Source organism: Choloepus didactylus, chromosome 4 (genome assembly GCF_015220235.1).
Source record: "Choloepus didactylus isolate mChoDid1 chromosome 4, mChoDid1.pri, whole genome shotgun sequence".
NCBI classification, from domain to species: domain Eukaryota; kingdom Metazoa; phylum Chordata; class Mammalia; order Pilosa; family Megalonychidae; genus Choloepus; species Choloepus didactylus.
Window position 1 is genome coordinate 30,044,080 of NC_051310.1, and position 26,243 is coordinate 30,070,322.

Genomic DNA, 26,243 nt, shown 5'->3' on the forward strand with positions numbered 1-26,243 from the left:
AATCTATCCCTGTGGGGGCAGACCTATTGAGGGTGGGTCTTTTTAGGTCAATTGATATTTGACCCAGCCCATTCAGGGTGAGTCTTAATCCCTTTACTGGGGTCCTTTATGAGGGTAAGGGAGAGAAAGTCACATTCTGTTGTGATTATATTTAATTTCTTCTATAGCTCTTTATTCATTATTTTATTAGCTTACTTTTTTAAGCACCTATCAGAACTATAAAACTCCTCTCAACATAAGCACACCAGGTAATCAGATCATCCATTGTTTCTTTCTTTTTCTTTTCTTTCTTCCTTTTTTTTTTTTTTTTTTTTTCCTGGTTGAGATCTCCCTTCTGGCATCTTCTGTCCTCCTGTTCTAATCTGGGCTGGATGCTCTCTGGACTGCCATCCTGGAACTTCCCCCAACCCCTCATCCTGAAAATTCTCTGTGCCTCATTTGGAAACAGCTATTAAAACCAGAACCAGGAGAGAAGGACCAGCAGACGTCGCCATGTGCCTTTCCGTATAACAGAGGAACCCCAGATGCCAGCAGCCTTTCTTCTGAGAAGGTATCTTCCTCTTGGTGCCTTAATTTGGACATTTTGACAACCTTAGAACTGTAAATTTGTAACCTAATAAAACCCCATTGAAAAAGCCAAACCATTTCTGGTATACTGTATTCCAGCAGTTTTAGCAAACCAAAACAGAGTAACATAGCAATAAAATTATTCCTTCCTGTCTTTTACATAAGTTGTCAGGGATAATATTTGCATAAATTATGTTGTATTGATTCTTGAAGACAGAGAGAAAAAAGAACACATGTAAAAATAAATGCCTAAAAAAAAAACACCAAAGACACAGATGGAAGTTTCTGTTATATTTGGCTTTAAATTAAATGACAATAACAAACAGAACAAAAAAAAATCACAAATAAACAACAATGACAAAACCCCATTCGGGTCATTTCTCTGTCAGTAAAAACTCTTTTTCTCTTTGTCCTTGCTCATTTCTTCCCTTATGAAATCTACTTTCAAGTGTCATCCCCTCCCCATTGCCAATAGATCAAACATTCTCTAACAGGATAGATAGGGCAGTAAGGAATTAATGATAATAATAATAATAATAATGAGAAATGGCCTCAGAAATATATTTCATGTGTCTTCCTCTCTACTTGTCTTTCTTCAGTGGAATAGCTTCCCAGTCAGTGTGGCATTAATCATCAGAAGAGCAGCTCCAAGATAAAGGCTGGGTGAAATTTCATTGTGCATTATAGTGTGAGCCGTGGGTGAATGAGTATATGTCTCTCTTGGTATCTGGGAGGAGAATGGAGGGAGGGAGATCAGAGAAATCTGTCATTTTTTATATTTATACTGCTTGAGATGGTCGGGACTGGTTCCCCATTGTTACTGTGGATTAAAATCATTCATGTCCTCCTGCTTTCATTGGAGGTCACCTCTCAGAAAAGGGGATAAATATTATGACAAGTTAAATTCTACCTACTTTTCTTTCCCCATCTGCCTCAGGGGTATGCAGCAGAGTAAGGGGCAGGAGGAGGGGACAAATGGAACTCGCAGCAGAAGGACTGTCTGATGGGACCAGTTCTTCTTTGCTACTGCTCAGCTGGATATCCACACTTTCCCCTTACATAATGCTTCCTATCTTGAAAAGCCCTGGACTAAGTTTGGAGAGACAGTTTGGAAGAGATAAACAGATGCTACAACTACTGAGCCAAGGATCTTTGGTACTGAAAATGAGGTCCGCAAAACAGCAGTATCATCATCTTGGAATTTGTTAGGAATGTGTAATCTCAGGCTCCAGACCAGTCAGTATCTGTGCTTCAATAAGAGTGACCACTCAAGTGGTTTGTATGTATACTAAAGTTTAAGTAGCACTGTTCTGGATGATATATGCAAACACACACTCATTCTCTGTCTCTCTGTCTCTCTCTCTTTCTCTCTCTCACACACCTACACACACACATACTCAGATGGATAAGAATTACGGGAGGCTGCATTATGTACACACGTTAATCAAATTTCCATCAAGTAATTCTCTCTGTGACTGCAAGCCACCACAGATATGGTGTGCATTCATTTCCATAGTCATCTCATCTCTGGATGATGAGAAAACCAAGGAGGAACCTTGCATTCTCCATTTAGCTAGCAGATCTTGCTCTCTAGACAACTCAAGACATTAATTAGAAGGTTTCCAAAGGCAGAGCTGTCATAACAGCTTCAGTGTGTTTCTAATTTTTACAATCAGTCAAACGTGCACCAGAAAAGTAAGAAAGCACATCCCACCCCTTCTACCGCCTTGTCAAAGACCGAATGGAAATATCCATCTTGAAGCCTGGCTAGTGATGATTGCTGTTTGAAGTCATTTCCCTGTCATATATAAATAGAAAACAAAGGGATGTATTTTCAGAAAAAAAAAAAAAATGGAATCAATTCTTGGACCTCAGTTTAAACTGGAATCATTGATTCTTTTGATGACTCAAGAGACATTAAGTAGTTTATCTTTTACATAGAGCTGGTCATTGTGAAGCCATTTCTGACAGCTTTCAGGAGAGATACAGAAAGAAAAAAATATTTATGTGAATATTTTGATTAGATCAAAGACACTATGCATCTATCTCAATCTAGCCATCCAATCCATGAAATAGTCAGATAGTTCTTACAGAAACAGAGTATCTCTGTTTGCTCTCTTCTCTCTTCTCCTACCTCTCTCTTCCCCTTCATTCCTCTCATTCATTTATCCATCTATTCAACTGTCACAGTGTGTGCAAAACACAGAACCTGTTATCAAAAGGAAGAAGTTATTGCAGACAATTTGAATCTAACTTTATATTTTTTACTTGAAGAGAATTCTGAGGCCCAAAGAGGCTAATGTCACGTCAAAGGTGACATCGCTAATTAGCAACAGAATCAAAACTAAAATTCAGATGCAAAACAAAAGGAGTTTAGCAACAGAGAATGAATTATAACCTCATTTAAAATAAGCTTTTATTGAGTCCCACCAAGTTAAGGCCTTGACTTACATTATCTTAACCTAGTCTTGAAATAGGTGTAATAATCTCCATATTCAAATGATGAAATTAAACTCCAAAGAGTAACTTGGCTGAAATCCCACAGACGGTAAGAGGCAGCTTTAATGAAGATCCACCTGGAGCCTGTTTTAACTACTACTCTGTGCGTGAGCTAAGTCTCCCAATGCCTGCTTCAATGTCTCCTTCATACCAGGCTGCTTCCTCACAGCTGCCCTGGTCTACTCTGAACATGAATAATAATTCTTCCCTCTTCTGCCCCTTCTCTCTGCTGTTAAGCCCATGCTTAAGTTATTTTCATTCATTCAATACATTTTTATTTCATTTTCCTTTGCTTCAACAAATGTTTATTGAGCCCCACTTTGTGGCATGCACTGTAACAGGCCTTGGGTGTTGAGTGATGAACTACATAGATATGGTTTCTTCTCTCACTCTGGTAACTTCTCATACTATCTTCTATCAATGTCCTTTCAGCAGATCATGAATAAAACAGGTTAACTATGGAGCCACAGGACCGGTGATGAACGGTGTTTATATACTATACTCACCCATTGGAGAAAGATGGAAGAGGTGACTGAAAGCATGTAGAACTCCCTTTCCCTGCTCCCTACTAACCAGGTAAATGAACCTGAAGTCCATTTTCCATCTGTACCAGTGGAAAAAAAAATCAGTGGGCCATTGAAAATTATTTTTATATACCTATATTTGAAAAGAGGATTAGTAGGATTAGGGATTAAGTAATTTTGGAAAGGAGTAAGGAGAAGAAATTAGAGAAAGTAGATGATAAATACATTTCCAAAAGTGCTTTAAAAACTGTAAGTAAAAGAAATAGGCCTTGCTATTCTGAAGACAAATGAGCCCTAAGAATAGAAAACTCATGACCAGAAGCCAGCAAGAACAATCTTGACCACCAGAGACAAGGATACATTTCTGGGCCTTCTTATTCACAACACAAGGATCAAAGAGAAGCACTGACCAGTAATGACCATCCGCTCTGTGAGCCTCACTAGGAAGTGGCCTCTGGCAGAGGGTAGGAGAGCATGTGTACTCCCTGAGAAGGTGCCGGCAGATTGCTGTCCAGTCGTACATTTCAACTAACACTGAGTGCTCACTCTGTGTCAAGTGCCGTTCTAGGAAACAGGACTGTAATACTGCCTAAAACTACGATCTTACCCTCCTGGAACTCACATTCCAGTAAACAGAGATGGTACACAAACACATGAGATGTCAGGTAATGATAACTACCACGAGAGACAACAAAGCAGGACAAGGTGATGGAGAGGGCTATATAGACGATGGTCAAGGAGGGCCTTACTAGGAGATATCGTATGAGCAGAAACCTGGATGAGGGAGAAAGTGAACAGTGTAAATAGCTGGGGCAAGCTGTTTTGGTCAGAGGAAATGGCAAGTGGAAAGGCATGGACAAGTTTGGTGTGTTCAAGCAGGGCTGCAGTTAGGCTGAGGTGAGTGAGGCACTCACTAAGGCGTAAAATTTAAGATGTAAAATTGAAGCATAAATCAGGATAAATAATATTGTTGCAATATTTTAAAATCAACAATAATGCAAAAAATCTATGACAAAAAAAGTCGACATTTTAAATAAAGACAGTATCTTACCCTATACTTGCATGACCCTGCCTCATTCACCTCACCCCCATCCTGCCCTGATGCTCAGGGAGAACAAGAAGACTTGCATGGCTGGAGCACCATAATAGAAAACAAGATCACCGAGATAGTAAGAAGTTGATCCACAAGCCATACAGAAGGACTTTGGCTTTAGACTTCACAGAGTCATCTGTTGGGTAATTGGGGAAACCATTCTGAACTTTAAAAATGTCTGGGGATCTCCATCTGTGGACATCTCAGTGCTGACCCTACTTCCTCTAGTTGTTCAGATGCGTCAGAATAGGATCCAGTTCCTTATCAGCAGTTTTGGTAGAAATTCCACCCTAATAAATATTATAACCTAATTAAAAGTTACCGCACAACTTCTCCTGGAAACTGTCTGACTCCCAGCACGTGTGCAGTGAGAAACTTCTTGGAGGATCTTTAAATGACCAGACTCAGCAGTGAGAAGAACTGGTCCCATAATCTTTTAAAAAGGGGATGAAAAGAAACTACACTGCCTTCTCTTCATTGGCCTATGTGTGCTGCCAACATAGGTCTTTAAGAGGAAAGTAAACCCATCGAGTTTTTCTGTTTGCTTTCATTAGAACTATGCAATCCCAAAGAGAAAATGTCACTTGAGACTCCTACCAGGCAAGGGGTAAATTAGAGACCAGTTTCCTTCCCCCTAAATTGTTATCTGAGAGGGGGAAAATAGGACCTGTGTGAGAAGGTAAGGAGGAGACAAGATATTTCTTGGCTGGCAGCTAAAGTCTAATTAGACTGACAAATCTTCAGTGCCTTTTCCAGTTATGAGGCTTGGCAGGAAAGGAAGGAGCCCTGGAGCCGCATGCTACATGTAAGGCTGTTAATCAGTATTAGTTGAGCCCTGATCCTAAAAATAAACTTCTCCAGGAGGCTCTGTTGTGGAATGGTAAAAGCAAAGGATTGAAAACTATATGGGTTCTTCCTCTCACTTCTGTCAAGCAGGTGGCAGGAGGGAAAAGGTGGAGGGGCCCAGAGAGGATATTCTTTGGGTGAACATGACCATACTTGATACAGTGTCATCTGCATCCTGTATAGCAAGTTATTTGGGATGAGGTGGGTCTATCTATAACTACGCAAGACAGCTTGAGCATCAAACACACTGTTATAAAATTTGGTTTTGTAGCCTCAGCCTTGAAAATGCCATCCATAACAACATACCATAAATTTGTGTGTCAGGTTATTTGGTTGAACTGCATGAAATGGCTGATTTTGGATGATTTTTGACCTACAAAAATGGCAATATCAGCAGCTTCAACTTAATAGAATAGTCTGTGTGTAATGACCATTCAGCAAAACCAATTTCTACTTCACAATATGAGAGAATCTCCCATAGAAATCTCTTCTTATTGATAGGTCACGTTCAATTTTGGATCCTTAGAGGACATTCTGAGTCATTGTGAGTTTGTGAGGAGGTGGGCAAAATTGTTTTTCTTGTGCATATCCAACCATTATACAGGAAGGCTAAGCTATAAGAGGATCTCTGAGCCTTGGGGAGAGGCTTGTTTTAAGGCTCTCTGAGGCTGCTCAAAACAATATATCATTAAATGGGTAGAGTTAAACAATGGGAATTTATTTGCTTTCAGTTTTAAGGCTAGACATAATCAAGGCATCATCAAGGCGATGGTTTCTTCCCAAAGACTGGATGTCGGCGATCCTTGGCTTTTCTGTGACATGGTGCTGTCTTCTCGGGGTCTTTCTCTTCTCTTCTGGGTTATGTTGATTTCAGCTTCTTGCTTTTGTGGCTTTCTGTCTTTGTCTGAATTTCATTCTCTTATAAAGGACTCCAGTAATAGGATTAAGACCCATTCTGACAAGACCTCATCACTGAGGTGAGACTCATCTTAATTGAAGTAGCCTCATCAAAAGGTCCTACTTACAATGGGTTTAGACCCACAGGAATGGATTATATTAAAGAACATGTTTTTCTGGGGTACATAGGGTTTCAACTTACTGCAAAGCTCTTGAGTTGATGTGGTTGCCAAATGGCAGGCATTTACTAAAAAAATTTTATGGGGTATGCTTTGGCCTAAGCACTTCCCACATATGACCATGTTTAATACTCCTAACCAGCCTATGGGGAAGATACTGTTACATCCATTTTACAGATAATGAAACTGAGGCTTGAAGAGAATATCGATTTGCCCAGAGGTACACAGTTAATTAACCAGAAGAACCTGGAGTCCAACCCAAGAATTTTGACTGTAGAACCCATGCTTTTCCCTTCCATACACTGGGAATCTACTCAGAAAATCCAGTACACAGGATCAACCTTCTAATTTCAAGTTTTGCTTTGTTTTGTTTTGCAATTATTGGTCATCAAAGCTGAAGTGTGCTTCTTCCTGTCCCAGACTGAAACTGCAAGCAGACCAGAAGGCAGACTTTCCATCTAGGCACTGTTACAAATCCTGAAAAATTGTTGCTTCCTTTTGGAATTTTGGAAAGTGGTTCACAGGAACATTTGCCACCACCTTTGTGAAGTTTGAGATGAGAGTGAATTCTCACAAAGCTGAGTCTCATTTCTACTGTTTATTAGGATTGATCCAACCCAGGCTAAGCATTGTGATTTTCTGATAATTTTCTGGTGCCAGGCAGCACTGACCAATGTCAAGGTGACTCCACCATTGGCCAGCACAGAGAAAATGGGTCATGATCAGTATTCTGCTAATAGCTTATAAATGATTCCAACTGGTGATTTGCACAGAACACACTGAGCTCCTTCTTCGCTGATAACGACTTGGGCTAGAAGCAGAGGTAAGAGAATATATATAATTCTTGAAATTGTTTTCCTCTGTGCCCTTTCCTCTCTCTTGGGTACATTTTGGTCATGGTGGCTGAAAGTTAGGGCTAAAAGACTCTTGTTTTTCACTTTTTCCTTCTAAGCTGATTGAAGGCCAAAAAATACGAGTACAGACTGAGTTGAGCTTTTCCACTTTAGAAACTGACTTACACATTCTGTGATGGTAATCCGCTTGTGTCAGGAACAGCTGTAACGGAAGTACCTGTGGGTTTGCTAGGACATGACTGGTAGTAAGTCTCACAGTGTATCCAATCCAGTTCTCCCCTCCCAGCCCTCACACATTTGGGGGAGTTTCAGGCCAAGGCTCACAGAATATGGATCCCTTGTGTCTCACAAATCACCTCTGGGCACTCTCTGTTCTAGTTGAATTTGGCTACCTCCTGCTGCTGTAATTATAATCTCTAAATTCCACGACTTAGTCTCTGACATTCCAGCAAACTGGAATTTGCTCCTTTCATCACCTATTGAATTATATTCATTCCATAAGGCTCAGTTCCAAACACACCTCATCCATGAGCTCCAGCCAGGCCATTTCAAGTACCACTTCTCACCCCCAATACACCCACCATTTGTAAGGAACTGCCTCACATCAATAGCTAATATTGAGTCTTCTTGCCCTCTTTAGATTGTAAGCTCTATGATGATGGGGATCCTGGATTCCTCCTTTTTGTAACCCCCAATATATGTGTAGATGGAAAGATTTCATAATGGGGCATGATTACCAATATCATTAGAATTCCAGATTGGCTTAAAAATGGAAGAGAAAATTAAAGACAGGTGGTAAGGTGTGAACAAAGTCCATTCCTGAGATCTTAGAGACTTTTGATTTGTCAGGACTAATTTTGGTCTCCAAATTCTACCCTGACCCCTCTTGAAGTCATTATCCAGCCCCAAAACCCTATCTAGCCCCTGCTCTGAACTACAGCCACTGCTGCCAATAGAGACAGCCCCATTTTCAAAAGTAGGCCTTTGCTTAATAGGGTATTGACTTAACATTCCCAGGGGGTTGGGAATAGAATAAATAAAACTAATTAAAATATATATAGTCTTACTCTGCATAATGAACTTGTTTTAAGTATTTCATTTGAATTAACTAACTTATCCTCTTGACAGGCATATAACACAGCTATTATGAGAATCCCCACCACCACCACCACCACTGCCCATTACAATGTGGTAGACTCAGTTTGACTGCAAATTCTTGCTATTTATGCTATTGAGAAGTGAGATTTATGTCTCCTCCCCTAGAACTAGGAAAGCTCTGTGAATGCTTTGAACAATAAAATATGATGGAGGTGACATCATGCCCATTTCTAGGCCTAGCACTTATGAAATCTGCAGCCTCTACTTCCTGTCCTTTGGAACACTCTCTCTAGCAGCCCTGAGCCTTGATCCTTGGTTTCTGAGAATAAAAGTCTAAACAACTCTGCCTAAGAAACCAATGGAGTGGCCTAGAGACAACAAGGGGAGGGAAAGTGGCCCAACAGCACCCAGTCTTTCCAGCCCATCGAGGCATGAGATGTATGAGTGGATCATCTTGCATTCTCTGGGCCAGAGCAGCCATCAGCTCAATACCAATAAGTGACCCCAGTAGACTCCATGTGGGGCAGAATAATTGCCTAATTGAGCCTTGTCCAAATTTCTGATCCTCTAAATTGTGGAATCGAATAACATGATTGTTGTTTTATTTCAGTAAGTTATGGTATAGCTCATTTCACAGCAATAGCTAGCTAGAGGATATGTAACTTGCTCAAGGCCACCTAAATATAAAGAAAAACTGGGTTTTACACCCAGGCAGTCTGGCTTCAAGTGCAGGCACTTAATCACTGTTACAGAATTACCATTAACCAAAAAAAAAAAAAAAAAAAAAGACTTGTCCAAATCACCATGATCATTCCAGAAGGAAAGCTTTCCCCAAGCTCTGCTACTTTGAATTGTTAAATGGCTAATTCATTTGATAAATATTTATTGAGCACCTACTAACTACTAGAGAATTTATCATCCACCACCCCACTTCTCAGTGCACATCTTTGCCTTTTAATTCAAGGTTGCTTCTAGAAACACCCTTCTTAGTATCAGTTGAAAACCTGGTGCTTGGGCACCATGGCTGTGAGTAATTTAACAAGCCCATGTCATTCACAAGTAGTTGCACACTCATATCTAACAAACCAGAGTATCAGAGAGATCAAAGAACCAATTATTTCCAGGAGGCTTGAGAATTGGAGGACTGAATCAACTAAAACCTCTTTATTCACATTCACACTCAGTTTAGAGCAGCACTTTGCAGTTTTCCTTTGATCTGAGATCAACACCAATCAAGACCCACTGGAAATGAACTGTTCAAATGGTGTTAATTTATGTTGGAAGAAGGAAAGAGTAGATTTTTGCATAGCCAGATAATTATACTTGTGGATTTTAACATGTTTATTTTGTTTCTCTTGGAAAAGTCTCATTTTAGGTCAACTCTGCTTTAAAAATCTTATAGAAGCAAAGGAGCACAGCATACAGCATCATTTGGAAAATGCTGTAAGAGTGCACATAAGATGAAGCAGTGAATGATGAACCAGATGAACATGAAATCCTGTATTACCCACTTCCTTGTTTTCCTTTCTGATATCTTCCAGATATCAGAGCTTTATGTGTCTACTTCATCCAAAACAATTTTCTGGATCACATAGAATACATGAGAGCTTCTGGGACTGACTTTCCTCACCCAAAGTTCCAGTGTCTGAGAATTGTCCTAAGCTTTGCACAGAATCTAAGGTTGTTGAGTCCTTAGTCCTAGCACAGGCTTGGTATGATCTATAGAATGAACTTGAAACCAGAATAGGCTTGGAGACAATGAAGTATATTAAGGTTTTGTGAAGCCCAGGGCAGAATTCTTATGGCTGGTTGTCTAGTACAAAAGAGTCCAAAACCCTTGACATAGAGCTGTTTCCTCTAGCTCATCTTTACAAAGAACATGGCCTTTTATTTTATCCTTCTTCTCAGTCTAATCAATTGTGCTGGGCTGTTGGCTTTCCTCCAAGAGTATGTGTTTACACAGTCTTAAAAATAGAGTGTCAACAGATTTTTAACTCATTTTTATAGCTGTAGTAAAAGTAAAAGGAAAGACATGTAGATGTAATCCAATTATTATTGGACCCAAAGGACAAGAAGCACACACCAGTAAAGAGGCTGTTGGAGACGGCAGCCTCCAGCTGTCTACCTCCTCAAACATGACAACGGGTTCCATGATGTTCAGAATCATAATCACTGGCAAGACTTTTGCACCTTGTGTCTACTCCCCTCCAGAAGCTCTGACTTTCTTAGTTTGTTGAAAGAGACTAGGAAATCATCCAATTTGCTCCCTCCTGCCACTGGAGAGAAGGCCAAAAACCAATAATTATCATGGCTTACTCCCTGAATCCTTGTGTGCCATTAAATCCTCCCAAGGTCAGTGAGAATTTGGCTGTGAAAGGACTACAGGACCAGTCATTGCTATAAAGAAAAAGCCATTTGCTCCTCTGCTTCCAAAAGGGTCAGCACAACATATTCTGACAGAAACAAAACAACTCTGGCAAGACCTCTGCAGACAGAACTATCCTTTCACAAACAATAAACAGATCTGTTCTTGAGCTATAGAGAGTCATAATAGAAACATATATTGCCTTTTATCTTCTTTTCAATGTGTAGAGTGAAGTGTCAGGAGTTATTGCTTTAATATCAGTCGAGAAGAAGCAATTGGTTGCGCATGTGTGTAGGCAGGCATGTAACACCGTTTGTGACTGTAAGACTGCTATGCTAATGAGGTTCTTAGTTGCCTTTTCAAAACATATAAAATTGGCCTGATAACGTCTTCAGCATACATAGCTAGAGATTGTTCCTTTGGAGTCAGGTAAGGGGCCATTCAGATATTTCTGCTCAAAGAAAAGGGAAAAGGAAAACAATACTTTTACCTCTACCTAACTCATATGAACTTAATTCAGAAAAATGGGAACACATAGTGGATTTAATTAATTATTGACTTTATGTTTATAATGTCCACTGGAGTCAAAGGAAAGGTGACATCAAAGACTTATTTGAGTCCCTGGATGATGTCTTAAAACTAGGAAGCAGAAGGGACAAGAACTGATCTACTGAACTTTCTATAAATACTAACTAAACTAGGGGTAATTTCCCCATGAACAATTAGAATGTTTTGTTTTATGCCATAGTATTTAAGGCTAATAATTTGATTAACCTCCTACCCTCTACTAACTAGTTTTATGAAATGCCAAGGGAGTCAGCAAAGAATTAAGCTTTAGTTTGGGTATAATCACTTTTAATTGTAAAAAACAAAAGCCTTACCATAAAACTAAGGATTCCTGCATAGCTAAACTCAAACCTTCAAATATTCTAATGTAATTAGGATTTTGCTCAGATATAAAGGAAACAAAATGGACAAAAATGACAAGTAATTAATCAAGACTCAATATCAAATGAAAAGACAGCATTTTACAAGGATTAGTTGCACCTCTAGTTCCAATTGCCCTTGATTTAATGGCACCCACTGGCCTTAATAATGGACAATGAATGTTCCAGCAAAGCCATCTGGAGGATGTGAATAGATTTGAACTAGGATATAATCTTTCATATAACAAACTTTCCTTTCCCCTTTTCCCTTTTTGGTACTTGAAAAGAAAAGGAAATAAAATGAAAGGAGGGAGTATTTCATACTCAAAGTGTGGTCCATTGCTCATTTTGCAGAACAGCTTTTCTGTGATAAATATGATAGGAATAGTAACCCTTTAGTGCCACAAGACTTTTATGACTTCTTTAGCAAGGACTTCATCTTTCTCCATTCCTGGGTCTTATGACTATGAGCATCTTCAGTCATCCTTCCTCCAAACATAGCAGCTCAGACTTTTTGGTTACATAACAACACCGATCATGAGAACAATGCTTCAGAGACAAAGAGCAGAAACAATACTGGGAGAGTCACTTACCTGAATACTGGCTGTGGAGCGATTCTTGCGGGTTGTGGTAGTAGCCATTGTAGTAGTGGTTTCCATGAGAGTGGTAGACATTTCTGGTGGCATGGAGGTCGTCTGTGTTGTTCCCAAGATCGATGGGACTTCACCCACTAGTCGGACACTTCCATTGATTTTAATATTAGGGTTGTTCTCAGCTGCCATGTTCAGTACTTTCAAACCATCATAATAGAGCCCAGAGAGCTGGCCTTGGAAAAGGCGTCCTTTGTCCTTTCCACCAATGGCTATTTGCGCCTGGGTGTTGAAGATGGTTAACTGCCGGCCTAGTGGATTGGGTGGAGGAAACAGCGTTATTCCCATACATTTTCCCTCTTTGCCTTACCTGGTCAAAATGGACCAGGCATCATAACAGGCTTCCTTGAGCAGCTGAAGGGGAGAAAAGTAGATAACAATCAAACAGATATTGGCAAGTAACATTTCACTACGATTATCTCTTCCACTGTCTAGCTGAAAATTCTAGATACCCAGAATAATCAAATTTCTACTCCTTCATTTGAGGAAAGAGAACTCTTGGTTCAATGATGAGCAGTACTGCAGTGTTCTTGGGCATGCAATTGTGGATGATGGAAAGAAATCCACAAATCATGTGATGACCAGAATAAATCATACATGCCTGTTGCTCTGATTTTTTTTAAGCTACAGAGAAACATAATGAAAACTAAAATGAGTTATGTATGGAAAATACAAACTCAGTGAGTTGACTTAGACATGAATTAAAAATAGGCCTGATAATTAAATTAATTATAATTAAATTCCAGTTAAGAGACATGGATTCCTTGCATACTTGTAAAATTGGGCATTCGAGTTGTGAAATATGTCTTAGCAATATTTATAATATATAATAATCTATCTGTACTTGCTGCTCAGTAAACACCATAACAGATAATTTCCTATCTCTACCAACTTCTGGGGGGATTATGGTCACACAACTAAATCATTCCCTAAGAGATGGGAAAAAATAGACTTTGATAATGCTCTTGGGGTGAAAAAAGGAAAGAAAATATATCATTCAGAATCAATGAATTCTGAAAGAGGGGGTTATTTAATGAAAAATGCAATGCATAAAACTTTTAAAAATGATTCAGAGGAATGTTAATGGGTTGAAAAATATCAGTATTTCACCTTACTTGGAGTTCCTATTTGGGGACCACTTGTTTCTGTGGAAAGTATACTATCAGAATGAAATCATGGTAGAACAGAGTTTAAAAAAATATATCTAAACATCTCACTCCAACTAATTCTCTCAAGTGCCACGTCTTCCCCAGAAAAACCCAAGCAGCTTTTTTAAAAATAAAAACTCATTGATATTGTACAATATCAGGACAGCAACATGCTAAGGTCTTCTATGCTGTTATTTCTCCAGATTACTTCCCTCTGCTCTTCCATATGGAGAAGGGGGTAACACTTATTAATGGAATTCAATATATCCCTTTTGAATTTTTCTCAACTTGATTCAGTGATCAAGCAATGCTCGGCTTGTTCTTGATTGACTCACCAAAATTATTTTAGCTATAAGTAACTGGAAATAATTAACAAAAAAAATAGATTGCTCCACAATCTCTAAAATGAACAGAGGCATACTGTGATGTTTGGGCTTTTAACCTCTACCACTATTACATGGTCTTCAAGGATTAACCTTTGTTCAACTCTCCTTGAATTTCTGATGTATAACGTGAGGTACCTGCTCAATATATAAGAATGGACGAAGCAGAGAAGAGGTAACCTTTGAGCAGAGGAACTCTCTACAGAGTCAACTTTGCTCATTTGCTCATTTTTTAAGGGCCTATTAGTGAAGAACAATTTAAAAATAATACCTCTCTGGAGGCTTCAAACATTGCAGTATGGAGAACTGGCCAGAGGATTTTTTTATATTGAAAATTATCTATACTTTATAAAAATCTTTAGAGCATGGAAATGGGGTCTGCTGGCCTTAATGATAACAGAATTGCCCAGATCCCAAGAGTGCAATCAAAATGGGTCTAATAGATTTCCATTATTTGCCCACCAATTCCTTCAGTGCCCTGTGCACATGCATCATTGTCTGTCCTTTGGCCTCCTTCCCCTTAACACAAGATGCAGCAAAAAGTTCAATGCACAATAACTCTGGACAATGGCCTGGAGCTCATGCTTCTTCCTGTTTATTTTTGATGACAGCTCTTTCCGGCAGCCCTAGGTAGGCTTACTATAAGAGAGATGACATGATTCAAGGGGAGAAAAAATACTCTCTCAAACTGGCATAGGCAATTTGGGGAAGCTTAATATAGTAAATATTAAGAAGTTATCTAATGGGATATTTCTAGGATGAGAATTCAGTATCTTATTCCAGACAGCCCATAATTCCATGCTTTCTTGCCATTTACACATCTGCTGGCCAGCCACAATATTTATCCATCTCTTCCTTTGTATATAATCCAGAACTCATGATCAGTTAATTATTATTATATTAATATTATAATAAGTTATTATTGATTATATGTAGAAGGTTTTATATTTCTATTATTCCTGACAGTATGTCACAGTGATAACATCTATAATGGTTGTCATCTTATTTTCCTGGTGGTAAGAAAAGAGGGTCAGAGGAAATTTAAATAGGAAGCATCGTTTCTACACTGGCTAGAAATGATGGCTGTCCTTCATTCCAGGTGGCACAGTTCACTCCACAAAGAGGTTTCCCTTGTTCGAGGCTGACCTAAGCATTGGGAAAGGTGAGACATGTTTCCTGTGCTGTAAAATTAAGCCATTGCTCCAGTCCTAGTGATTGCTGCTTTCCCAGAGAGATCTGACTAATCACTTCTTGGAACAAGACACTCGTGGGGTGAAATAGGGAAGGGGTTGTCTATATTTCAGTTTCCCACCATAGTATAGGAAGCATTTGGTTTTATTTGCTTGTTTGTTTCATATTCTATTCCTGGTTAGATCTGCTTTTTTTCTGTTCCGAGACCCTCTACTAGCCCTCTGTACCTAAGGTGGTCAGTAGCAAAGCTAGTAGTCATTAAAGGGAAATGGGACACTCTCAGTCTCCTACCATCCCTTCCTCTGTTCAATTTTTCTCTCACAGCTAAGCAGGAATAAGCAAGAAATAGCCATCATTACCCTCTCCCTATGAAATATTTGAGTTTCCTTTCTTATCATTTGTCCAAGACTTCTCAAAATCAATGCCAGATCTCATTATTGTCACTCCTGATGATCCATTGTTTCTGTCATGCAACTATTTTACATATATATGTATACGTAAGTATCCCAATCTGAGAGTTGTTCTAACATCAATACAAAATTTATTTTAAAATATTTTTCTTCCTTATAATAGTTACCTAATTTGTGTGGTATAACACCAGTACAAGATTTATAATGGGATACTTTTTGTTTTATTATGGGCCCCCATCCTCTTGGAAGTCATTGTTACCTCATTTGGATATCGAGCTCACATACTGATTAAATTAAATCTTTGCACATCTCCAGTAAGTGTTGCACAAAGACTAATTAATTAAACCCCAGAATATCCTTGGGGAATAAGCAGTATTATTTCTCCTCTCCTCAGATGGGGAATCTGAGATATAAAGAGGTTCAGTGGATTGTCTAAGGTCAGAAAGTCAGTCAATAGTAGACAGAGCCAGAAAACAGATTCGGGAATGCTATAACCCAATTCTCTTCCCCAGGAATAGAAATGACTTCAAAGAAGCATTTCAAGTACTTCCTCATACATCCTTCTGTCTTTACCCTTTGCTCTCCTTATATTTACAAGGTCTTTTGGCATATATTTTCTATTCTTTTAAAAGGGAAACTTAGCTAGGCAGAGGAAGAGGTAAAGCAATAGAATGAACTGATGTTACTCACCCACAATACAAGAAAAAGTTCATTTAAAATAATGTAGAAGAGAACCTCACAGTTTGCAAAAATGTTTCTAAATATCGTATGCATATGTAAGCAAATAGATATTTGATTAACAAACTACAATCCCTCCCTCTCTCCCACCGCAACCATCCCTCCCCATCCCCCAGCCCCAATCCCTCTATTTGTGTATTTGAAAACATCTTTCTATATGAAAGTCAACTGATAAGATGCTTATATAAGAAAAACTAAAAGTCTACTAATAACTTTATAATGGTTTATACAAATGAAAATGCCTGGCATGCTATTAAACTTAGACTTGGAAAGGCAATGGAGTAAAATAAAAGATTATTAACATAAAATTGAAAGAAACAAAAAAGTTCTCTCAGGCACATGAGACTCAGACATGCATCTAGTTTTCTGTTCCTTTTTAAAAGTGAGGCAATCATCGTCTTTAGTGTTAAAGGGACTTTATGAGCTGGTGATTACAGAAAAAAATTATTTGCTTTTTAGAGTTATTCTTAATTTATTTTTAATTAGACCACATAAGTTAAAAATAGGGCAAACAGTTAAGACTTAGGATTTTCCGTGTAGAAAGGTCTGAATATTTTCACCCAACTTAAAACTGTAGTCTTTTAAAATTATATGCTAAGTGATACACCTGATCACCTTTTTATACAACTCCATCAATCTCGAGAAATTTTAAGAGCCTACTTAAGGTCCCGAGACAAGAGAAGCTTATATTGGCTCTGGAAAGAACAGAATGTATAGCTTTGTTGAAAGATAGGGAACTCTCTTAAATATCTAACAAACAGAAGCCACACAGAAAATTCTAACATCAGTTATAACCGCTGCCCTTTTTAAGTAACAGAGTGGTTGCTTTCTTCAGCAAATCAGAAACTGTTTTGTCTTTCATAAGCCTTTCCCTTTCCAACTCATTGCCTTAACCACTTACACATTTGTTGTATAAAAAGTGAAATACGTAAGGGTATCACACAACCAAAATGTAAAATACTTTTTTGTTGTTGTTATTTTTAGTTTTAGTCAGCAACTAGGTTACAATGAACCTCTTATGAAATATTTTGCCTCTGTAGGTTTGAATTTAAAGGCAAAATACATTCTTCCCCTTCTTTTCTTAGTTTAAAAACAAATGTTAAAAAATATTGTTCCCCTTAAAACATTTGTTTTAAGCAATTTAAGTTAACAAAAGTCAATCTATGATTTTTTAAGAACCACACTATAGATTGTAAAGCCAAAACAGCCTCAAGATGTGAGTTTAAAAAGTATTTTTGAAATTTCTTTGGAAAGCTTTGGTGTAAGAGGTAATTTAAAGCAAATTAACAAATAATGTCATGCAGCGGTTAAATTGCCATAATACATTTCTTTTTTAAAAGTTCCTGGAATTTCTTGTTTGTGGTTGTCACGCTGATAGCAAGCTAGATGTTAGTCCCTTTAACTGTATTTTAATGGCAATGTATTATAGCATGATTTATCAACATATGGCAGGTGGAAGCTGACACAAATTATAATGAAAATTAAAACAGTCATTTATGCAGCAGGCGATTATCATTTAAGGAACATTTATTTGCAGGCTTTAAAAATGAGGGTTTAGAATCAAATGATTTTAAAATGAAAGTTTTAACGACAGTTACCTTTTTCCTGCAGCCACTCCTCTACGGGCCGGTTATATTTGAAGGGGATTTTCTGTTTTACCATTTGGAAGCGTTCATTATCAGTGTTGCCTTTAAAGTTTAAAAAACAGCTTAAAAAACAATCTGAAAAGTCAATAAGTCATTAAAAAACATCCTAGGTTTTTGGTTGGTTTTATGAAGTTTTTAGAGATAGATATCAATTTATCTTTAGTAAAGGTGGAGTTGAAGTCACTCTCACTTTGGCTGAGAGGTTTGAGGTCAGGTTAATCTTAGCTATGCAGCACTCCATCCTGTTTTGGAAATGTGGCCTGAGATGGAAATCAGCAAGAGGTTTGGTCATTTACAGGAATGGGTTTACTGTTATTTTTTTCCACCCCACTCCAGCCACACCTTAATTGGACCAATTGAGGCACAGGGCTCTCCCTAACTTCAGGTCCCCCACATCAGCCATATAATGTAGTTGGAGACCCTCAGATCCTCAGTCATGCCTGCTCCACTATCACTCTACTCTATCCCAGTAGAAGCACCTGGCCATGTACTTCCTTGTTTTTGATCAAGTGTTTGCAACTCCTTACCGTCTGGCAGACAGAAGTCAAAGGATGCAATTAAAACCTTGATGGTCAAGGACAACTTCTTATTTTTTTTATACAAGCTTCTAGTATCCTGACACCTAGTTTATATAGCATATACATATTGCTCTTTATATCTCTATCCTTGAGGCAATAACTTTGTTCCATATTTTAAAGAAGAAAATCCAAAGTAAATATCTGGGAATAAAGTCATAAACACGCCTTTGCTAGACTTCTGAGCAACTACATTTTATTATTGTTAATAGACACTGGCTTTAAATGCTTACCTTGTCTCTCTCCCTTATCCTCTCCTCTGAGAGGTCCTTCCTGAAAAACATCTATTCACATAGCCTGTTAGGGATACTTCCTCCAAAAATGAAATATCTAATTAGATTGAAGGCTCAAACACAAAGCCTTTAACAGTATATCCCCCTTTCCTTTCCCAACTCTGTTGTTACCACCCATGGAAGGTTTCTCCAATTAGAACAGACTTGAGGAGGGGTGTTCTGGAGATACGGCCCTAATGAATATGCTTCAAATCACAGAATAAAAAAGCATGCTTTGGAAACTGTTCTATCCTGTCAAACAAACTTGCATTGACCAAGCAGAAATTAGTGAATTTCAATTCACTGTTTTTAACTCATAGCCTTATATTAGAACAGAGGGAATCCCATTCCAAATTACTGACATTGCAAATGAGATCAAAATCTCAAAACAGTTGGCATGGAAAGCATTTACAATGAAGTCCTAAAAGCAGTGCAAATGTTAGAATTGACTATAGCATCAGACCAAGTGATAGAGACACATCATGGCATTTCAATCTTCGGGTCATCTCTACAAAGGCATTTGTACTGAATGAAAAGATTCTGCATGTGATTAAAATGATACCTGCCTTCCTTGGGGTGTGGAATGGGACAGGAGGCTCCACTGGGGCCAGCCTGCAAATTTTCCCATTCACTTCTATGAACAACTTCTTCTAAGAAGGTAATTCATGATCCTTACTACACAGGAGTGAAAAAAACAAGGCTTCATGAAAGGAGCAACTATGAACTCTCAGTCTATATCAAGGACTCCTGGCTGAGCTGGCATAGACCATAACATTTTAACACCTTTTCTCACGGAAAAAGGCAAGTAGGGAGGAAAAACAGCAAGGCAACTTTGTAGTGCTTCAGTAAGCCCAGGGTAAAAGAAGTGAGTTTTGCCTGTTAATATAGCCACAGATTAGTGATAGTTATAGTGATCCTCTCTGGCAAATCCAGTACTCAGAGTTTTATTAATCCAAAATAAAGTTGTGTAAATTCTCATATGCTTTCATAGAAAAGGAGCATGCACTTCTCTGAAAAGAACTTCTATCTGCAACTCTTAAGCCTATCCTACAGGTGACAGATATCACAAGGGATGTCATTCATCTCCATAAGCTTTGACCCCCTCAAAGTTTAGCTGCAACAGAATACTGTATCAAGAAATGACAAACAGGTGGTTCCAGATTCACCTTGAATACATTCTACTATTTTTGGTTTTCTCTTTGTCATTGTTAGTTGTTAGTTACAACATTGTATATAGTAATGACTTTCATTCCACTTACTGCAGAATGGATTAGTGAAGTCAAGAGCAAATAAAAATCTCAACATTCTTAGGGCAAAATCGGAAATAACCAAAGTTCCAAATTGCCATAGTTCTATATGCACCAAATCAATAAATTAGGAAGCTGCACTGATTTACTTCTTCCGAATGTATAGGGCTCTCAGCCCCCCTAAGTATCACTCCTCCTCCCATGCACTCTTTCAAATCATAAAGGACCATGGAAAATCTTCTTAGGACTTGATGCAGACTACAAGAAGAGGTAATTATTAGATAACCAAGTGAGGGACATGCTGGGAGGGTAGCATAGCCACGATTCAACCTTAGACCTTTCTGAAAGTCAGAGAGAGTCATTCTTCTCCACCTCAGCTTTAAAAACATTTAGAAAAAAGTTTGAAGTTTTCCATGCCAGATTAATAGAATCTGGTATTAATGACAGTGATTTTGCATATTGTTAAAACTGTGAAAGATGTAAGGTCATTTGGAAAACCAAACTGGTTTAAATTGCCACATTAATGTTGCTCTTAGTCTCTTTTCATGTTTTTGTTGGTTTTTATTTTAATTTATCTCAAACATTAGTAAGAAATGTTTTAGACACATGTGCGTGAGAATGAGTTCTTTTGCCCCGAGCCCCATTTGCTAGACTGATTAAAGAGCAAACAACCTCCTAAATATAAGGATTCATACACAGGAACTACTCTGAAAGCTGAACAAACCTCATTAAATCCATACACATTCATGTTAAATCCTTAATGACATTCTCTTGTACGATTCATGTAGCAACTAGTATGAAAATTTAAACAAAGAGTGAAATAAATTCTTCAACAGAAAGTGATGCTATCCTCTAGAAAGAATAGCCTCATGAATAGTAATGTCATAAAGTCATTAAAAAGAGGTGTATGTGCATTACTAATTATACCAAAAAAGCAATGACTGCAATTTTTTATCACACCAAGAAATCTATGCATCACATAAAGAGATTCTAAAACAAAGAACAGTTCTCAAATTACTTATATGGATTGATACTCACCTACATGGGACTAAATTTTAGAAAAGAAATATTAGTAATGTTTTATTCTACTTAAAATAAATATGTGTATGTACCCCTATCCAATTTTGTTTTAGATTTTTATTCTAGTAACATATACAGCCCCAAATTTCTCCATTTTAACCACATTCAAATGTATACTTCAGTGCTGTTAATTGTGTTCATGCCCCATCCACTTTTGGTCACAAATTGAGATTTTTGTACAATTGGCCTCCCCTGGTCATTTGCACTTGAGCTATTGGTTCTACTATCAAGCATTTCAACTCCTGGAGACATATACAGTATGCACTTTTGAATTGTAATATTGCAAAGAGCAGAATACTTTGAGATGAAACCATTAAGGCCCAACTGGTTTATAGAAACAGCTCCAACTTTCATGCAGGACTTTATATTTCCTACATTTAGGATGCAAGGAAAAGGGAAGAGAGGAAGATAAGGTAAAGAAAGCAAGTTGACCCTTGAATAATTCCCTAATACATCAGTACCTCTTTAAGAACTTGGAATGTGTTAACTGTTCCATGGGAATAAACATGATTTCAAGTGAAGAGCTGAAAAACAGAAGGAACTTTTGCATAGCACAGAAAATAAAGTTTACTCTAATACCATTTTTACTCCCTATTGATGCAAACATAGGTCCTATGCATTAGAAGTTATACTCATTTTATTAAAGTCATCTATAATCAAGACAGCATAAGAGTTAAGACCGTGGGCTTTGGAGACAAACCTGGTTTTGAGTTCTAGCTTCACCATTTATTAATTGTGTGACTTTGGGTAAGTTACTTAGCCTCAGTTTTCCCATTCCCCAATTCATTGTAAGACTTGGAACAGGATAAAGTAAGTAGATAATATATAGAACCTGAGATATGAAAAACATTCAATTTATTTAAACTATTATTATTAATGTGAATTAACTGTTTCCCAGTGATCCAATAGAAGCACATTGGTTCCAAGCTCAGAACTTTACCACACCTTCATTCAAAATTGACCATATACTGTTTGGTCCCACATAGGTTATCTTGAAAAGACCAACTGATTGTAGACAATGACTCATCTTAAATATTCCCTAAATCTCATAACTGGTGCTTTATTTATATTTCTGTAACTTCTAAAATGTACACAGCTAAACCCATTTCCAAAACAAAGTGGGTTTCTAAAACCACTGAAAGTAAAAGAGCAATCCAGGCATTGACAAATGTTATTTCTTGGTCCAGCCACAGATAATGATGATATACTGTTGCTAAGTTGAAGAAGAGTGGCTTAAAGGTTCTGGCAATTTGCACCAGGCTGGCAGAAAATGCTTTCTTGCAAGTAGACTATTAATACTGTCTGAAATGTTGTCAAGCACATGAACATGCTAATAGGAGTACCATAACAACATTCCTCTGTGTGAAATTAATACCAGAGGTATTTTTGCATTTTTGTTTTGAGCCCTAGAATAAAGAAAGGAAAAGTTGTCTTTATTGCTTCATTGACACTAACAAATTGAAACTGTGGAGCTAATGAACTCTATGAATGAATACTATGTACTAAAGCCAGAGGTGAAAGAAAATTGATGTGGGTAGACTCAAGCAGCAGTGCAGTTTGGAGGTGCTTACCATGTGGCTGTCCCTAAAGAACCCTTTGTGAGTTTCAAAGCAAATGCATGATATTAAAGAAAAGGAACTTGGGAAGTTCTCCTAGCTCAGTTTTGGCCTCATTCCCAGCACTGGCACAAACCACCTCACTGAGAATCAGAAAGGAAGGTGGTGTGCTTCCCAAAGGGCATCCAGAATGCTCAGCCACTTTTAAGTGATGGATGGACCTCAACAAAGTACTAATATCTTGTATTTATAAAGTGCCTCTCGAACAAGGAGCTCAAAATGCAATTATAAGCATCATCTCATTAATCCTCACACACACCTTTTGAGCTAAAGAAAAAAGAACTATTTATATAATGTGAGCCTTGATCCTTTAGTATGCCAAGGTAAAGAAATTAATCTCTTGGAGCAGAAAACTGATCGGCTGGGGAAAGTGAATTAATAGACTCAGAACCCAAGGGCATTATTAAGTAAGTGAACTTTTCCAGACTTGCTTAAGTGGTACCTTGAGCCAGAGAGAACTACCTTTCCAGATGTTTAACCCTGGAAAGCAGTGTGAGTCAGCTAAACATACTGAGTTGGCTGATGACGCTCACTGCTGCGTGTCTTCCGGATATATTCAGAAGTGAAAAATACACATGGATGGACATAATATCATTTTCTTCCGGGTCAAAGTCATAGCATTGAGCCACTATCTCTGTGTCAGGATTTGAGCTGTTTAAGCAAAGATGACTCAAACATGAGTGAAAAGAGCATTGATTATGGAGTCAGACAGATTTTGGATCAAATCCTGTCTCAGACATTTCCTGGTTGTGTGAACTTGGGCAAATTACATTATCTAGATGAGTCTCAGGTTTTTTCATTTGTTAAAAAAAATAAAGGAAGGTAATAAAATGTATGTTACAAGTTTTTATATAGATAAAATACAATATTTGTGTAGGACTTAGTTTAGGGTAGAGTTGGAAGAGGTTGAAAATGGGGATCATCTGTGAATTGTTCTAATCATGAGGATACTTCCCTAACACATGTCCAAGGCATCAAAATGAAAGATCTTTCTCCTGATAAACAGTGAAAGGTGGTGGTGAGGGAGTCCCAGACTAGACTAGAGACCCTCCAGAACCCTATCAAACCTTGAGATTCCCATTGAGCTCTCGTCTCCACCTACATTCTGTCACTGATGTGCCTCTGGACATTCAGTCTTCATGTCTAAGTGTCAAGAGGGTAGGGGATGAGGGCACCAGTTCCTGGTGCTCTATGTCCAGCCCTTCAAGTGACTTTGTCCCTTATTCATTGACCTTTCTTCCTGACTGAGGTGACTTTGTGTGCATCCAAGTAAACACTGAACTTTCCTTTCTTACTCAAACCTAAATCATAGTGCCATTTCTGTTGAAGGTTTATTATAGTAAAAAAACATTTATTCCAATTCAACAATTACAACATATAGCACCAATACCTATCCTTTCCCTGTGTTTTCAAGCCATTCTTATGTCTCCTCCTGAAGCTCATTTCTCCTGGACTTTCTCCTCACTTATCTTTATCCATTAAGGATACTTTCAATGCCAGGCAGATGGGGAGAGGGAGGGGGGACTGCAAAAAAGAAAGCAAGACTTAGGTGATTACAACCTCTTTGATTCTATAGTTTAAAAGAATATTTTCAGGCAACTTCTACTGGAACTTTCCTCAATACAATAGGCCTACCAGGCACTGAGTCTTTATTTAAGAACCCCTTTAATATGCGACATGCTACAAAGTAACAAAACATAAACTGACTATGAAATTCACTTTTCTTTTTCAAATGTTGTGATTATTTTTCCTTCTGTAATTACTCTGAAATAGGCATTGAAGCCAGACTAGTCAATTTCAATGTCTTGATTTTGTCTAGTTCCTTTCTGGTAAACGTATTTTGGTATATCTATGTCTTGGGGTGACTTTAAGTTTTGGTTTCTTCATTTAAATGATGACTATAATAATAACTGAAATATAGGATTGTTATGAGAATTACTGAGGAAATGTATATATAGCAGTTAGCACAGTGTGTGGCACATAACAAGCACTCAGTATATGTTTAATTGTTGTTATTACTAGTAGCAAGTACTTGATTTAGAAGGGTTCAACTAAAAAGGAAGCAAACTGAACAAGAATTACTTCACTACAAAATTTTTAGTATCAAATCCTTTCAAGTTTCCTTTCAACAAAAAGCTTTAATGTTCAGTCTTCAGCCATTTGACATATGATCTCTGTAAAATCCCCTCCTGCCCCTGAGACACCTGCCTCTTATCCCTTGCTTCCTCCTTGTTGCAAACGGCACAGTGTTATTTTTGGCGCTCAGTCTTCCGGAGAGCCATATGTTCCTGCAGGTCCACCCTCTGTGATCTCCCTGTTTCTCTTTCGTCTTGTTGGTTTCTTTCATTTCTCTCCATCCACCCCATACCCCCCACACCCCTCTCCCATCTCCTTTCATTCTTCTTGTGCTTGGCTTTCATTTCTAAGCAGAGGATTTCAAACTCAACCCTTTGTAAGCCTGAATGCTGTAATATGCGATAAAAAAATTCTGTTCACTCAAACATGCATGTGTGGTCTCCCCACAGAGCAGAGGACATGCAGGAGCTTTGGAGGATGATTTCAGTGGGCAACAAATAGGAACATTTCCTCCTCATGAATGGCAAAGTCACACCAATAGTAACATGCTGATGCCATAATACTAATAAACTTATGGCATAATAATCCTTCTGTTCAGATCTTATGGAATTTCTGCTATTTACAAAATATGTCTTCTAGGCCAACCCTGTAACCAGTGCTTAAAAATGAATATATTCTTCCCAAGGGATCTAAAAATAGCAATCAATATACCATGTACTGCCCACCCTTGACCTGGACAATATACTCGCTTACAGCAGTTGTCTAAACTAACACATCACAGTGCTAACACATATTCTTCTTTTTTTTTTTTTTTCAATTGAAATCCAAGACAGCTTCCAGTGGAACTGTTTTCTAAAAGCTTTTGGCCATCTTCCATTCATGCAATACACTTTTGGAACTTCAAAGCGTGACTTTAATTATATCCCTTTCAATTTATTCTTTTTTGTTTCATAACATCATTCCAACCTAATAATAAAATGTTTAGCTCCTAGTTCTTTTGTTTTTGGTAGGAGATACTTCTCTTAACACTGTGTCATCTGCAAATTCAATAAGCCTATCTTTTATGCATTCATTCTAGCCCTGGAAAAACAGTACAAATTAAGAGGGAATATGAGGTGGTTTAAAAATATCTACAAAGTCTTTGCTTTTTCTCTCTGTAAGAGGTGGAGCTTGAATCTCCAACCCTGAGTACAGGATAGCCTTAGTGATTCATTTCTAACAAATAGGATATGGCAGAAGTGAAAGGTGCAACTTTAGAGACTAGGTCTTAAAAGACATGGAGACTTCCTTCTCTCTTTCTCTCTTTCTTCCTCTCTCTCTCTCTCTCTCTCTCCCTCCCTCCCTCCTTCCTGCCCTCATCATT

General features: G+C 38.1%; 1 protein-coding gene across 15 annotated transcripts in view; it reads right to left on the reverse strand.

Annotated features, from left to right (window-relative positions):
- NRXN3 (neurexin 3) overlaps positions 1 to 26,243 on the reverse strand; it is a 1,698,447-nt gene that overhangs the window by 142,666 nt on the left and 1,529,538 nt on the right. For all 15 annotated transcript variants that reach the window (XR_005216274.1, XR_005216275.1, XM_037832161.1 and 12 more), the window contains 2 exons: positions 17,967 to 18,056; positions 12,442 to 12,749 (listed from right to left, as the gene is read on the reverse strand). Coding sequence is in view for 13 of the 15 variants with exons in the window: in XM_037832161.1 (XP_037688089.1) it covers positions 12,442 to 12,749; positions 17,967 to 18,056 (398 nt within the window). In the remaining 2 variants the exon portion in view is untranslated. The remainder of the gene's footprint in view (positions 1 to 12,441; positions 12,750 to 17,966; positions 18,057 to 26,243) is intronic.